The sequence below is a fragment of the Chrysochloris asiatica genome, unplaced genomic scaffold (assembly GCF_000296735.1).
Source record: "Chrysochloris asiatica unplaced genomic scaffold, ChrAsi1.0 scaffold00100, whole genome shotgun sequence".
NCBI lineage: Eukaryota > Metazoa > Chordata > Mammalia > Afrosoricida > Chrysochloridae > Chrysochloris > Chrysochloris asiatica.
In genome coordinates, this window is record NW_006408618.1 from 5,508,297 (window position 1) to 5,525,134 (window position 16,838).

The following is a 16,838-nucleotide window of genomic DNA, read 5'->3' on the forward strand; positions in this document are numbered from 1 at the left end:
CTCCCAACTCTGCTATGTTATTGTTGTTAAATGCTGTTGAGTTGGTTCCAACTCACAGTGACCTTGTATACAGTTTCTGAGGAACAGCTGATGGGTTTGAACTGTCACCCTTACAGTTAGTAGTCTAGTGCTTTCCTACAGCACCACTCCAGGACTCCCAACTCTGCTATATTCTTACAGTTTGCAACATGCCATTCTTTGTTGTTAAGTGCCAGAGTCGATTCCGACTCATACGATCCTATACAGGGTTTCCAAGAACCACCTTGTGGTTCACAGTCCAGTACTTATCCTACAGCACCACACCAGGAGTCCACCGTTTAGTACTTGCTAATTATATGTCTTGTTTCAAATTTCCTGGTTTTGAATCCTTAACTAACTAGAACTTCCAGCTAAGTATCATACTTCACTTGATTTCTAATCAGTCTAGCTGATAACAGGTCAGTACTCAATAATCAAAGCACTTTCTGTCCTTTTGGCTTGATAATGGATGGGAGTTGCTTGAATTTGGAAACTCTTTTAATCAGAAGTGCTTTTTCCATGATGCTCCCTTTCCAAAGTGGGCCTGATTTGAAGCCCCTCCTCTCAAAAGTGGTGCTACTGCAGGCACCCTGAAGCATTAAGAAAAGACACTACTATCATGAATGCCCATGAGCTCATGTAGGGAAAAGACAAATGAAGCAGGAGGGGAAATGGTACGTACGGGTGGCCACCTTGGCAGTGATGGGAAGGCTGAGGATGTTGCTAATGACAGTGTAGACGCTGATGTTGTAGGTGAGACCTGGCTCCAGCTCCGTGATGGTGACACCACTCCAATCTCCAGGCACCCGCTGCTGGAGCTGGAGGCCCCCCTGGGTCATCGGCTGGTAAGAGATCACATATTCCGTCACTGCCATCGGCCCGTCCCATTCCAGCTCAATGGACCTGTCGCTGATACCAGCCACTCGCAAGTCCTCTGGAGGGGCAACTACCAGGAGGCAATACACAGACAGCATGAGCTCAGAGGATTGCCTTCTCATCCTGGACTCAACTTTGCTTCTGCACATCTCTTCTCACATGCCCTGCTTGGATGTTTCTGCTGGGCATTGTAGCTTTGCAGGCAGGTTCTTGTCTTCCCTTTATCTCCATGGGACCATAAGTTACTGATGTGCTGGAGCCAGTCCCTATGGCCTCATGAATGTTAAACTTTCAGGGCTTTTGCAAGATGGCTGTTTGAAACTGCCATTATTAAAGATTAAATCCTATAAACTTATAATTAATCAAAATACTTGAAATAAAGGTAATAAATATTCAGAACCCATCACTTCCAAATTATTTCACTACATTTTACTTTGTAGTGAAGGTAATTTGCTTGTCCTGTACCTTCACCACATGGATTAATCTACAATCGTGTGTTCCTCTACATCTCTCCCCAGCTCCATTGTTAATGATGTCATGTTGGTAGTATGAAATTGGTCATGAAGTATTTACACAGTCCATTTTGGCAAATACTACAAATCAGAACTTTTAATTTCTACCCTTCATAAACCAGTTGTTTGTATTTAATAGGCCATAATTTTTGGTAGATTAATATATTATCGTCACCAGAATACTGTGGAAGCCAATCTCTGATTTGGCAAGTGGAAATAAGGATCATTCTTAGTTATCTTGTTGGAGCCCTGGTGGCACATGATTTAAGTGCTTGGCTGCTAACCCACATTGACGTTTGAACCCATCAGATACTCTGTAGAGGAAAGATGTGGCAGTCTGCTTCTGGAAAGATTTACAGACTTGGAAATCCTATGGGGATGGTCTACTGTGTCCTGTATGGTCACCATGAGTCAGAACTGACTCAACAACAGTGGATTTCATTTTTTTGTTGTGGTTGTTTAGTTATTTTGTAAAATATAAGAAGCCAAAACAGTAAATTCTGGATACCGTGGCTTGGCAAAGACATTCAGTAGTCTCCTATGGTTGCATTTTTCATGTTAAAAGGAGACTGTTTAGATTTCAAAAGAAATGTAGCTTGTTGTTCAATTCATTTTTATCATCCTTGATCTTGGGGGTGATGCAAAAGAAAAATTCTTGAGGATTTTGCTTTTTTCTCCTGTCCTACTTCTCTAATCTTGCTAAACGAATTTCCAAAGATTATAAGATTGAAATAATCTTTTACTTTAACTCTTACCTTCTACCAGTAGTGTAGGCCTTAAATAATTGAACCTGCAAAGCCAAGTAGGAGGCTAAATCCAAGTATGCCTATAATTGGACCTACCCACAGATTAAATATTAACTATCAAAGATTAGGTCAATAGTTGAATGGTCATAATTAGCTTATAAATTTATATGGAGTGGAGACTTTGATTAAATTAAAAATTGTCATTGGTTTCTTTTCTGGGCAACCTCACTCTTTTACCATTACAGTGAGTAGGATTTCGTGGGCCAGGTGGTTTTCATGGAACCATATGAGCAGAAAATGTCTACTGCCACTGTGCACGCTCAAATCTTCAGCAAAGGCAGAAATGGAGGTTCCCTTCAACTAATCCCAGAATGGAATCAGGAATGGAAAGTAACATATAGTAATGTGCTAGAATTTTTTTTTTTTTTTTTTTTCTGGATGCTTTCATCCCAAACTATTCATTGTATGTCACAGTTTAGGAAGCAGAGTTTCTTCTGATTAAAGATGGCAAGTGCTGATTGACACAAAACATAGAAAATTTACTTTGTAAAATGTACAAACCTAAAAAAGTATATAAAATATACTTTTTAATTTATATTTACTTTTAAATTTTATAAGTTTGAATCATTTACAGTTATCTTATTATGAAAGCTAAGAATTGTGCTGAGAACCTTTGGGCAAGCTTGTCCTTGACCAAAGGAAGAAGAGGTCGTATATACATACATAGAGCCTGCTGGTAGTTACATAATAATATTAAACATTTGTTATATGCCAGGCACAATGTTAACCACTCTTATGTGGATGATCTCATTTCATCCTTGCACTAACACCATGGGATAGTTATTACTAATCCTCTTATTTTATAAATGAGAAAACTGAGTCATATAGCCAGGAAGCACAGAAGTTAGGGAGTGACTGTAGGCAGATTAACTATTTAGCCAGTACACAATAATACTTCACATTTGTATAGCACATCACAGTCTATAAAACTATGCTCATACATACATCTAGCTAGAAGTTAAACAAATATTTTAAGTGGTCTTATGAGATAAATAGGGAGTATGGTGACTCTGTAGGATAAGCGCTGGGATGCATATCACAAGTTTAGCAGTTCAAGCTCACCAGTTGCTCCACGGGAGAAAGATGAGACTTTCTGCTTCCACAAAAATAAAGCTTTGGAAACCCCATACAGGGTCACTGTGAATCAGAATTAACTCAACTTGACAGCGCTTAACAACAACAACATGAGATAGATAAGGTTGTTATAATGATTCCAGTTTTACAAATGAGGAAACTGAGTCCCAGATAAAGGGACTTGCCAAAAGTCAGGGAGTTGGGTCATAACAGAACTGGCTATCAAACTCAGATCATCTAGGTTAATGTACTTTCTCTTAAAGTTTGTGGAGCAGGCTACAGATTATACCAGATGTTTAATTTAATTTATGAACAGCCCCCAAACTAAATGACATTATGGAATAATCCAGATCATCTTATAGAATGTGATCTTCAGACTGGTGATTTTCCTAGAGAAAAGAAACCACTTAAAAAATGATTTGCTAGTGCCTACCTATTGTGAATAAAGAAGCACACTGACAAGTTTCCTGTGCAGGACTTCTATTGTTATAGTGACAGTAATAATGTCCATTACAAATTTCAAGTCACCCAACAACTCTTGGGACATGTGGAGCAACTCAGTGTATGCCTTTTGGGTTCTTTCTTTCAGAAAATTAAGTTAATATCATTAGTGAAAAGTGATCTGAACAGAGCATTCTGGGATTCTGAAGTAAAAGAGGTTCTGAAAATTTTTTTTTTTTTAATCAAGGCAATTGTCTTTGCTTCTAAGAAAGCAGCAACTGGTGTCATTAATGGTGGAAGTGCTCTTATGAACCATGTCTTGATAGAGTTGACCATCACTACTTGTCCTATCATTTATTAATAGCGTGAACATTGGAGGCAGGAACACAAGAGGTTGAAATTCTCACTTTCATTCTGTTGTACATGAGGTCACCATGAGTTGGGGCCCAACTCAACAGCAGCTAGCAATAACATACATTGAGTGAGTGACAGTCATCCTTATAGGACGAAATACTATGGAACTACAAATCAAATGTTGAAAGAGCCTTATGCTGTGATTCAAATAATTTATGGTGGGTGCAAAGGTATTCTTACTCTTACTTTCTTTGGAGTTCCAATTTTGAATATTGGGGAAGAGCAGACTAGTTTTTTTTTTTTTTTTTTTTTTTTTTTAAGTGAATTATGGCTTGAGGAATTGGATTTGCTTATCTGCATAGATGCTGCATTGTTGGCTGTTTAGGTATCATGCAGATTTTGCCCTGGTGTGATGAAATTAGTTCTATGATGTGGTATGCTCCAAAGAACAAGTGATTTCAGGTGCCAAAGGGTGGGTTGGCTGTCGTCCTGGCAAAATAACAGATTGACAGTGATGAATCTCTGCAGGTCTGACTGAAGTCCAGGGAACAGCTTTCTGGACTGTTCCAAGGCCCTGCTCCATGGTTCTTTTATCCTGCTGACTCACTGGGAGTCTTGGCCAACTCACTGGCCAGGTCCTACACTAACCACCTTCAGTAAGGGAGGTTACGGACAGATGGTTCAATGGGCTTCTCTATTCCATCTCTAACACTTAATTTTTTATCATTCGACAGGGTTCAACTTTCATATCAAAAGACTGGTGTTCTGTTTTTGTGTTGTTGTTTTTTAACTTTGTGTAGCTTTAACATTTTTATTTTTCAATTCTCATTTACTTAGTATCCCAGAGAGGATTAAAATGTGCTGGAAGCGGGTAGAAGACCAGAATTCTCATTGTTTCTCTACCATTAATTAGCTGTCTGGCTCTGGGAAAAATCTCTGTTTCATTGGGCTGATGTTTTTTAATTTGCAAAATGAGAAGACTGGAGTAGCTTATTTCTAAGACCTGTTTTAAGTGCTCATATGCATGCTCTTTTTGTTCTATTATATTTACATGGCCAGAGAACAGAGAACAGAATGGTTAACATTATGTCCCATGATTCAGGATAAACAAAGATCAAGGCTAGGAATCAAATAGTGTAGACTTGCTGACACTATTAAATTGCATTCAAGCTCTAGAGGCCTATGGGGCCTCAAAATGAAATCCACACAGTGGGTAGCTATTTCCCAAACCCTTGCCAAACAGAAAAGAATGACCAGTGAGGAAGTATATTTTGTGGCTCCCTGTGTTTTCACTTTTCCATTCCCGTCTCTCTCCTCTTCTCACTCATTTAGGCAAGGGGAGCAGTAATGCTCTAGTGTGTACACCTGGCCAGAAATGTCAAACAGTGGACAAATAGCTCCATCTCCTACTGCCTGTTCACAAAGAGCAAGCAAAGTAGCACTTTAGATAATGGCTTAGACACTTCTCTGGTACAGACCTGTGGCACTTGGTTTAAAAGCCAGGCATTAAGAGTAGCCCCTACTGCAAAGAATGGTGGTTCCAGGGTTGCTATAGAAACAGATGGAGATTATGCAACTGTCCTTCACACACTTTGGGAGCCTGTAGAGTAATTTAGCTAGGCCTACAGAAGTCTTTCTCAAACACCACAGAAGTATCATTTTGGAGAAAACATGTGTGCTGCTGGTTTGGACTTGACCCAGTTGTAGTTACATTAGCAATTCCTGACCATCCCTGAGATGACCATGAGAATTTCTCTCTAATTCCATTTGGACTCTAGACCAGATCAAGATTCTCTTTGCAAATGGGTCCACCTCTGTAGAAAACGGAGTCAAAACAAGACAGTTATGCCTAACAAGTATGTCTTAATAAAGTCCAACAATGAACAGCTTTATTAAGAAGCATGTGTACATGCTCATCACCACTGGGTTGATTCCAACTCATACTGACCCTATGGGACACAGTAGAGCTGTGTACTAGGGTTTCTGAGGCTGTAAATCTTTAGGAGAACAAACAGCCTGAAATTTCTCCCACAGAGTCACAGGTGACTTTGAACTGCTGACCTTTCACTGTCCACTGTGCCACTAGGACTTCCATGTGTACTATAGAATACCCATAGTACAGACATGGTCCAAACAGATCTCTAGCATCCTCCAGACAAGGCCTCATGGAGTGAGTGTCTCTGGACTAGCTCATCATCTGGGTGGGAATTGCAAGCACTCTTCAGCCTTGCTTCTCCAGCAACTGCCTACTGAGTTTGGATTCAGAAACAATGGGGCTTAACAACTGTTTAAACTTCCCTTTGGAACAGTGGTTATGATGGCTATTTATATCTTTAAAAAGATACTTCAATTCCAAGATCAAAACTGGGAGGTTAAGTGAATTATTGAATGTGGTAAAAAACCAAATGCCCTTAAGGAACATACTGTTTTTCCCCTGAGCAATGCATTACTGTGGTTAATTCTATTCGTTGTTGCTATTGATCTTTGGGCAGAATTTAAATTGAAGCCACATATGCAGGAATCTTACCCTTTTGTAATCTGACATCTAAGTAGAAACTATTGATGATGCTGAAGAACAAAAGGCTGATGAAGCTGGCTTCCCAGGAATTCTCTCCTCAATTTATGTCAGGAAGCTAATAAGAAAATTCCTAGAATCCATCACCTAGAAGGTCTATCCATAATTTTGCTTGTTTTCACTTAAAATTTTTAAATCTTCATAATGGGTATTCTCAGTCTATTGCTACAGATTGAAGCCTAAATGGAAAGGATTAATTGCTTACATTGTTTGCTAAAAACATAACAGATGTATCAACAATTGTCACTGGCTTAGTCAGAAGAGGATGAGTGATAATGAAATGATGAAAATAGTATGATTCTTAAGGGAATAAACCCACCAGTGATTTATTGACATTTTTCTGGACTTGGATTTGGGTATTCATTTAAGAACATTAGTTATCTATCAGTTTGCCATGGTGTAGACTATCTATGGGGTTGGCTCCAATGTGCTGTATAATCATCTGGAACAAAGTGACTCATGCCCTTTTAATATTCGGTTCTAAGTGTTAGAATGTAATTTGTTCTTGATGCTTTTAATACTTGATTCCTATTTATATTGAATTCCTTGCATACAAATGCTCTTCTCCATATGGACACATTAGATGATTTCATGAATTAATACCATCTTGCAATCTGTAAGCTTCAACCAAGAGCACCAGAGTACATCACAGGTTATCTACCAGCTCACACCATGGCACTGCAAAATGAACATGGTGATAGATGAGGGGCATGATTTGGGCAGGTGGAGCTCTCAACATCGTTCTGAGTTAGAGAAAGACCTTGCATAAGGTGATCTTATGGCCTGACTCTCCACCCTTCTCCACACCTGAGTCCAGTAGAAGGTTATCATCAGTATTACCTTTGTTTTCATTCTTGTCTTTCCTGAACTAAACTTTCTGATTCCTGTTCTTTCCCTCCCTCTCCCTTTAGTTTGCCCTGCTGATATAGTGATTGGTTCATGAAAATGTCTCTCTTGGAAAGCAAAGGAGGACAACCCAATTGGAAACTCTTTTTCCTTAAAACTGACCTTCCCTGCCACCTCTCTTCCCACCTTCTGTTGGCTTGCTGGGCCTCCCTTGCTAGACACCCAGAAGAGTTCCCCTTCCTACCTGCAGAGCAGTCAGGGCCTTGGTAGCCCTCTTCACAGAAGCAGAGCCCCTCCTGACAGTGTCCTCGCCCACTGCAGGCATTCAGACACCGCCTCTGGCCGCAGTCCTCACCAACGTAGCCCTCCTGGCATAAGCAGGTACCGTTGACACATTTCCCCATCCCTGAGCAGTCCCCAGGGCATCTCAGCTCGCTGCAGTCCTCGCCTGTGTAGGCCTCTTCACAGATACACTCCCCATCCACACAGAGCCCCCGGGAGCTGCAGTCCGTGGGGCAGCGGAGCTCAGAGCAGTCATCCCCGCTGTATTCACTGTCACAGATGCATTGGCCGTCCACACACATGCCCCGGCTGGAGCAGCCCAGGGGGCAGTAGGGCTCTGAGCAGTTCTTGCCAAACCAGCCTTCGTTGCAGATGCAGCCACAGGACTCGAGGCTAAAGTTCCCATGACCACTGCAGTGAGGGATATAGTCCACTTGTCCTGGAACGGTCAAGGAGAAGGTCAAAGGGAAGCTGGGGCAGCTCCTATGCAATGGAGCATGAGGAGGGATGGGCAGAGACCTCTCCTCACCACTCTCATCAGCTTTGTTTTCCTGACAATTCAGTTTGGTATGTGTTCAATTTATTACGTATTTCCACCTATTATGGGCTGTCTGTGCAGTGGTACTGTGGGTTAGACATTGGGCTACTAGCTTCAAGGCTGGCAGTTGGAACCCACCAGCCACTCTGAGGGAGAAAGATGAAGCTGTCTGCTCCTGTAAAGAGTTACAGTCTCAGAATCCCTGTACAGGGTAACCCTAAGTCAGAATCGACTCAATGGCTGTGGGTTTGGTTTGGTTTGGGGTGTCTAGAACAGTACTGAGGCAAGATGAATGAGACCTAGCCTGAGAGTTCATCTTCAAACTGTCTTAGATTGAGTTTTCTAAAAGTAGATGTTAGATGAGGATTTGTATGAAAGTGACTTATTGGAAAGCATTCCCAGGTAGTGGTGGGGTTGGACTGAGGATATGGGAGAAAACTTGTAGGGAGAGAAGTGGAAAAGATTGAGAAGGGAAGGGGACCAAATCCAAACACATTATTAGGGAAAGTGCTGCGCAGGGTAACTTGGGTTCAGTCTTGCAAGGGGCTCTGGAGATAGTGCAGGTCACACCTCCTCATGGATTAAGGTCCATCTGTGGGTGAATGTAAATTCCCACGTCCTTCCCTTCTCTCTCTGGACAGGGAAAGAGGGTTCTAGTAGCCTGAGCACAGTCCTGTGGCAAAGATGATCACTGACAGAGTGAGCTCCCCAGAAGGAGGTTCAGTAGTACAGACTTACCCCACCTTCTCTCCTGCCTGCCACCTAACTAACTCTACTCATTCATCAAAGCTCAGCACCAGGGTCGCTTCAAAGGCTTCTGGGAACCTCACATTCAGTTAGTTACTGATGGACGGGATCCTTCGAGAATTCTGTACATTTCTCTGTCCTAGCCCTCACCACAGTATAACTATAGTGGCTAATTTCTCTGTTTAGCATGATTTAAACTAAGTTATTAAACAAACACAAATCGAGTACCTGCTCAGCATCCTTCTCTGCACTTGGCTTTGAGATATGAAGTCAAGTGAGTTATATCCTTGTTTAATTCTGTCGCTTCACACAGCCTCCCAAGGTCTGAAATGATACCACACTGGCATCTCTTAACATAGCTCTTCTCTGTAGATTTTTGCCATGTATGCCAGGAAGCCTGAAGGGAGGCTGGTCAAAAGCCCATTTATAGAAGTCATCTGACTTCATAAATAGCAAAGGGACCTCATCCATAGCAACCTATGACTTGCTCTCTGGAGAATAGGAGACAGAACAACAGGACTCTATCCTCCATTCTTCAGATTGTTTATGTATGGCTTTTCTTATAGGGCAAAGAGGAAAGTGAGAATTATTTCTGTAATATTTGAATTATTTCAGTATTCAAAGACTGCCCATAGCCTTGGGCATCTTAGAATGAATGTGTCTGACATCTCTCTGGACATGCAGGTCACCCAAGTTCGTTAAAATTCCATCTTTGACATCCCCAACATGCATTCTATGCAAGCCTTGAGTTATTGGACCCTTATAGGATTAAATGCCTGAACCCATACTGGTAAGAATAATTTTTTTTCTCATTGAAGACTGTAATTGAATGGGTCTAATGTGTCTTTTTTGGTGAGGAAAGCTGAGGGCACAAAAGGAAAGAGACTCGTTTCCTGCTATTGGTGAGTCAACAGATCATAGCTACTGCTCTCATTTTATGGTGCTAACTAGACTAGATGCTTTATATTGAATAACTGTTCAATTCTATCACCATTTTGCGTACAAGGAAAGGAAGGTAGCCTGTTTAGGCAAAAGAGTTAGTGAGTAATAGAGTCAGGATTTGAACTCAGAAGGTCTGGCTCTGAAGATGTAATCACTTATACCAGAAAGATAAAGACAATAATTTATAAGTGTTACTAGTAAAGGGGCAGGTGAGGCTAGAGGAAAATCCCTTGAACATTCAGGTGTTTGGAGGGCAGGTGTTGGGTAAGTTCTCTGTGTATGCATGTATGTACAGGTATGATGTGTGTACATCTGTGTGTGTGTGCACATGCATGCACACGTATGTGTGTGGAGGTGCCAGGGGATAAAACTTCTATCTTGCTGAGGAAGATGGGGACAGGTCCTCTGAGACCTTAATGACTATCATTTACACAGATGGAAAAGAGGTTGCGATTGAGTGAACAGAGCGCCTGCATTCTCTAGTCCCTCAGGTTAACATGGATAGATATCAATTCAGCAGCCTGTGAAAACCAAAGATGAATGAAGACAGACATCAAATTCCTTTCTCGCCACAGAAGTTGCTCTGCTGAACCGATGTACCATTACCTGACTCATCCCCCCAAAAATCAGGTTAATATATTTCAAACCGACTAAGCATTGTCGAGAATTCCTGAATTGAATCCCTCGGGAAGAGCCACATTTAGATCTTAGAGATATTAACAGAGAGCTACAGACTAGGGAACTATTTCCCTGTCGCAGACCATGAGAAGAGTTGCCTAATTTCTCTGTGAATGCATCACTTGCTCTCATTCATGCTCCCTCCCTGATCAGCTCCCTTTTTCTCCTCTAAGCCCAGGGTTGCATGTCCCCCTGCAAGTCCCAGAGACACTACCTGCGGCAGCACTTTCTTGACAGCAGTTGGCGCTGCACTGATCCCGCAGCATTGACACCTCCCTCTCCAGCATCTCGATTCGGCTCAGCAGCTCCTGAAGCACTTGGGTGGAGCTGGCACAAGGGCAGGCCTTTTTGGGGAGGTTGATCCTGTGGGTGAAGGTGACCTGGCTCTCCTGGTCTGAGGTCTGGCCCGTGTACTCAGCCAGAGTCTCATCTTCAGCACTCACCTCCTGCTCAGCAGAGGCCTCCAACCCTGAGGAACAGAGGCTGTCCAGGGGCACATTAATGTTGTACACATGGTTGAAGACCACGGGCTGTTCTTTGCTGGATGTGTTATAGTTGGTCACACTGCCTTCCTCCTCGGCCGCCTGTCTCTGGACCCTTTCCGTAGTGACTTCCAGCTGACATTCTGAGGGCTTGAGCATGGCGCCGAGAAGGATTAAGTTGACACCAATGAGCATGTTCTTCAGGACCACGGTTTCCCCATCTGCCCCCATCCTTTTAGCCAGAGCACCAGGTTCGAGATCAGCCTGCAGTACACAGCATGGAGTTTTGGTTATCTGAAGGAGAAACCAAGGAACAAGAGAACTTGTGAGTCCTGTACCTTGGCATGAGGGCTCTGCACAATCCTACAAAGCTAAACATAGCCGGCTCAGTATATTCAAGTTGAGCAGTGTTGGCTCAGAGGTGAAATCCTTACCTCCCAAGCAGGAGACCTGAGTTTAATTCTTGGCCAATGGACCTCATGTGTAGCTGCTGCCTCTATGATACTGAACATATTTCAGTTGCTATGATGTTAAACATATTTCAGCAAAGCTTTCAGCTAAGCTAAGATAGACCAGGAAGAAAGACTTAGCAATCTACTTCTGAAAATCAGTCAATGAAAACCTGGTGCATCCAGTGGTCCTATCTATAACCAATTAGGGGATTGGTGTGGGTGTCATCATGAGTTGGGGTTGACTTGAAAGCAGCTTACAACAAATACAAAGATTTCCAAAGGGGGTGGGGATTGGGAAGGAAGTGACTGTCAAAGTCATAAAACCCCAAAGCTCTGACCCCTAGAGGGATGTTGTTGTTGTTGAGCGTCATCAAGTTGATTCCAACCCATAGCGACCCTGTATAGAGTTTCCAAGGAGCAGCTGGTGAGCTTGAACCACCAACCTTGCAGTTCAAACAACTTTGCAGTCTGACACATTAGCCCACAGCGCCATACCAGCATGGGAACCCAAAAATGGACACTGCTACTTCAGGATGCCATTTTGTTTTTCCAAAAGGCTTACCTAAGGCACATGCACTTGTCTCCCATGGTGAGCAAGTGACGCAGCAAAGAGAGCATGCAGCTGTTGCTGGGGGCACTGTGGAAAGGTTTTCCTCTGAGGAGAACACTAAGCATCCTTTCACTTTTGAGTGAGCAATGGGTAAAGGGGACCAAGTATACTCACATGTCTCCAAATATGCTTTTATGAAGGGACCCCACTTTCCAAATTCAAAGGAACTTACTCATAAACTCCTCTGAGCTCATCTATTCAGTACAGGTTGACTTTATAAACTAACCAGGCAAATAATGTAGTTTCAGGTAATTGTGGTTGTTAATAATCCTTGAATACATTTGTGATTATCTGGGACTGTCTGAGTTGAACTTTCTTTTAATATTCTCAGTACTCTGTGACCTTAGGGTGCCTTTCTTTTGAGCTCCTGTTTAAATTGCTAAAATAATGAATTAGCTCTTCTGCTGATTACCAAGCCACCAAGAACCACAGAGTAAAAATTCATGATGATGAAAATCAGTTTTACAGAAATTATATTTCTCTTTAATTCCTTATGTAAAAGAGAAAAGAAGCTTACAAACTTTGGCTCCAGAGATAATGTACGAGTAACGGAGAAGATTAAGGACTAAGGGACTGAGCAAGAGAGACTGAGATCTGAGAAGATAATAAATGACAGCTAATATTTGCTGAATATGGACTATGTACAAGTTCTCCTTAGAAGTGAGGATAGGGAGACTTCATCTCACATACTTTGGATATGTTTTCAGGAGGGATCAGTCTATAAAGAAGAACATCATGCTTAGTAAAATAGAGGTTCAGCAAAAAAGAGGAAGACCCTCAATAGGATGGATTGACACAGTGATCATGCGTGGTACAGTAGAGGGTCAGCAAGAAAGAAGAAAACCTTCCTTCGATAAGATGAATTGACACTATAGGTGCAACAAAAGAATAGGTTCAAACACAGGAAATGTGTTTGATAGGATGGGATAGGACCAGACAGTGTTTCATTGTGTTATATGTAGGGTCACTATGAGTCAGAACCGACTTGATGGTACCTAACAATAACAACAGCAACAAGTGATGTGTTGTGCACCTCACATGTAATCTTATTTGACCCCTAGGACAATCCTGTGATGAAACATTATGATTAGTCTATCATATAACTGAGGAAATTTTGCCTGCAGTAGTCAAGATTTGAATTTAGGTCTGCCTCTAAAGCTCATGTTCTTAAATACAATGCTCCAGTGCCTCTCCCAAATAGGGTGGTTTGATTTTCTCTTGTCTCCAGTGGAAACTATATGCTCTAAGATCTTTCCAGAAATAAGTAGATGAGCAAGTTTAGCTAGAACCAGATCCAATGTCACCTTGTCCATGAATCAATCTTCTTTCATCTTTTCCCTCCTATCTTCTCATCTAGACCCCTAATGCCCAGTCCGGTTGCTGTCCAATCAATTCTGACTCATAGTGACCACATGTAGTTGCCATGGGTCACCCACTAATACAAGGCTAAATTAATCTCCTATTCTTCTAGGAGGCTCTCTTTATAGAATTTACACATTTAGGCTTGTTTGTTTTCCCCCACCTGGACAGTTAAGTAATTTTAAGTTACATCATGTCTTATCTGCAGGCCTGGGATGATGCAAAAAATTAATGTGCTTGACCAATAATCAAAAGGTTGGAGGTTTGAGTCCACCCAGAGGTACTTTGGAGGAAAGATCTGGTAATATACTTCTGAAAAACTGGGCATTGAAAACCCAGTGGAGCACAGTTCTACTCTGAAACAAATGGGGTTGCATGGGACAGAGTTGACTTGGTGGCAACTGATTTTTATATGTGCAGCATGTGACCATGTGTCTGAGACAGTGAGAGTGCTCAATAATTAGTTGTTGAAGGAGTGGATTGGTAGATGGATGGAAGGATGAATGAATAGATGGACTAATGATAAATGCTCAGTGAGGAAAAGGTTGAATGATTTGCAAACACATTTGGGTTTCATTATCTACCAGTTATTCACTGTTCTCTTCATACTCAGTTCAGCTGGACAATGTCTGAGGGTTAATTTATAAGAGTAACCTATAAGATCTATGTCTTACTACTTGGCTCTCATATATTTGGAGACTTGCTGGCACAGTGGTTAAAGTGCTCAGCTGCTAACCCAAACGTCAGCGGTTTGATCCTACTAGTCATTCCAGGGAGAAAGTTGAGGCAGACTGCTTCCATAAATATTTACAGCCTTGGGTGCCCTACAAGGCCTTTCCACTCTGTCCTTTAAGGTATCTATGAGTCATAATCAACTCAACAACGGTGTGTATACTATATATTGAAATACAGTATTTCCCTGTTTCTAATAGGGAAAAGAAGCAGGGCAGAGCCGTGGCATTGTGACTATGAACTTTGGAGCCAGACTGCCTGGGTTTGAACTCCAGCTCCTTCACCTTCTAGTCGTGGCAGGTCACTTTACCTCTCTGTGCCTCAGTTTCCACATCTACAGTGAGGATAATAATGGCACCTATCCCATAGTGTTATAGTCATTTTTGAGTTCTTATCTCCAAATACTTAACACTGTAACTGGTATCACGTAAGTTAAATGAGCATGGTTTGTGGACAAGCAGAATAATGGTCTGGTCTTGCCCCTTTTCAAGGACTGTCCTGAAATCACTGGAATATGTGAGAAGTCTCATCCATCACTAGACAACACGAAAGTCTGATCTTTAGCATACCTTTGTCCAAAGAAGGGTGAGGTTTTTTTTTTTTTCTTTGTTTTTTTTAGTGAGATGAGATGTGGCCCAATTAATGGGCCATATCCAGATGACCAAAGTCAACTTTGGGATCAATGGAGTGACATTTGTGAACCACAGTGAACCATGCTTCAACTTTAAAACTAACTGTAAACTCTAAGTTCCCCCGCATCAGAGGTTGGCTCTGCTTACTTCTCACTTTCAGATGTTCTAGGCATTGCATCCTTGGGTCATTGCCTCTGCCTTTCTGTCACTGAAACTGTCCCCAGGAATGGCAGTGCCATCATTTACATGTACAAGGGACCTTAGCTTTCTTTTCCACTTTAGTTTCTTTGTCTGATCCAAATTGATTTTAGGTAAATAACTTTTTTTTTCCTTCTAACAATTGCAAAATAATTATCACTTAACACCCCATAGCACTTAGCATAGATTTTTACGCATAGTAGATGCTCAGTGAATAAGTGACAGAATTCATGAGATTACAAATGAAAAAGAAGGCAAATGATAGAAAATTTAAGATGGAAAAAAGGTAGCTCCTACTCTTAAATCCATAGCAACTACTACCAAATTATATAGAGAAGGAAAGATGCAGTTTTATGTGTGAAAACACATGAAAGACTTTAGTCAATTACTAAATTTAGTAGACTTAGTAGGAGTCGGTCAACAGAGTGAGTTTTGTTAACAACAAAATCGTACTTAGTCTCAGGTTTTATTAAGTGAAATATACAATAAAGGATAACCAAGAGGTCCCACGCTGCACTGTTCTTTGATGACTGCTGGGTGATTGGGACTCAAGATATTGTCATATGTTGTTAAGTGCCATCAAGTCGGTCCTGACCCATGGCAACCCTGCATAGGGTTTCCAAGGAGCAGTTGGTGAGCTTGAGCTGCTGACCTTGTGGTTCAAACCAACTTTGCAGTCCAGTGCATTAACCAACAGTGCCACAGAGGGAGGAATTTAGCATTTGTGTCCAAAAAAAGTGAAGGTTCAATGGGGTCCATTCATTCATTTGAAAGATATTTATTGAGTACATACTATATGCCTATACAGGATTGCTATAAGTCAGAATCGACTTGATGGCACTTAACAACAACAAAAAAACAGCTATCTGCCAGGAGTCCTTGGTGTGGTGCTGTAGGATAAGCACTGGATTGCTAACCTCAAGGATGGCAGTTCAAACCCACCAGCTGCTCCCTCAGAAGCCCCATACAGGGTTGCTATGAATTGGAATTGACTCAATGGCACTTAACAACAACTATATGCCAGTCCTTTTATTCATGGAGGTTACATTCAACTGTGTATGTTTGATAATATAAATAACCGAAAATAATTATGTATATCAAATATAACACATACCAGATGACATTTAATACACAGTACCATAGCGTACATTTGTATGTGTGCAGCAGAAAGTGGTTTAACAGCTGCGGGAAAATGCAAAAAGATAATAAGAAAGAAGGGAAGTTAACAGGGCTAGTGATATTTTATAGTTCATGGCCAATGAAGGACTCTGATTAGGTTACATCTGAGGAAGAGAGCCAAGCAGATGGCTGAGGAAGCAATTCCCAGTCAGAGGGAGCAGCAAATGCAAAGGCTCCCGGGCAGAAACAGCTCTGGAGATGTTGAGTGATAGGATGGTTTGAGTCAGGTGAGTGAGAGAGCAGATGTTGAAAGAGGAGGTCATAGAAGTAGTACAGGCTAAACTGTGTGTGGCTTTGTAATCCACTGAAAGAACTCTGACTTTAAGAGAATTGATGGTGACCCACACAACTAAGCACAGAAAGCTGCATGAAAGGGATGGGATAATCATCAGTGTACTTTGCCAAGTATTTCTGGCCTGGTTTCCAGGGACATGGTAGAAGTACATTTTTTGGCTCCCTACGGTCCTGGTGTGGCGCTGTGGGTTAATGCGCCAGACTGCAAAGC

The 16,838-nt window shown here is 41.7% G+C and overlaps 1 protein-coding gene across 1 annotated transcript in view; it reads right to left on the reverse strand.

Annotated features, from left to right (window-relative positions):
• Positions 1 to 11,462, reverse strand: part of TNR (tenascin R) — a 161,593-nt gene extending 150,131 nt beyond the window's left edge. The window contains exons 1-3 of the mRNA XM_006867069.1: positions 10,904 to 11,462; positions 7,747 to 8,223; positions 701 to 964 (exon numbers count right to left, since the gene is read on the reverse strand). Of these exons, the coding sequence (XP_006867131.1) occupies positions 701 to 964; positions 7,747 to 8,223; positions 10,904 to 11,402 (1,240 nt within the window). The 5' untranslated portion in view covers positions 11,403 to 11,462. The remainder of the gene's footprint in view (positions 1 to 700; positions 965 to 7,746; positions 8,224 to 10,903) is intronic.
• Positions 11,463 to 16,838: the final 5,376 nt, after the last annotated feature.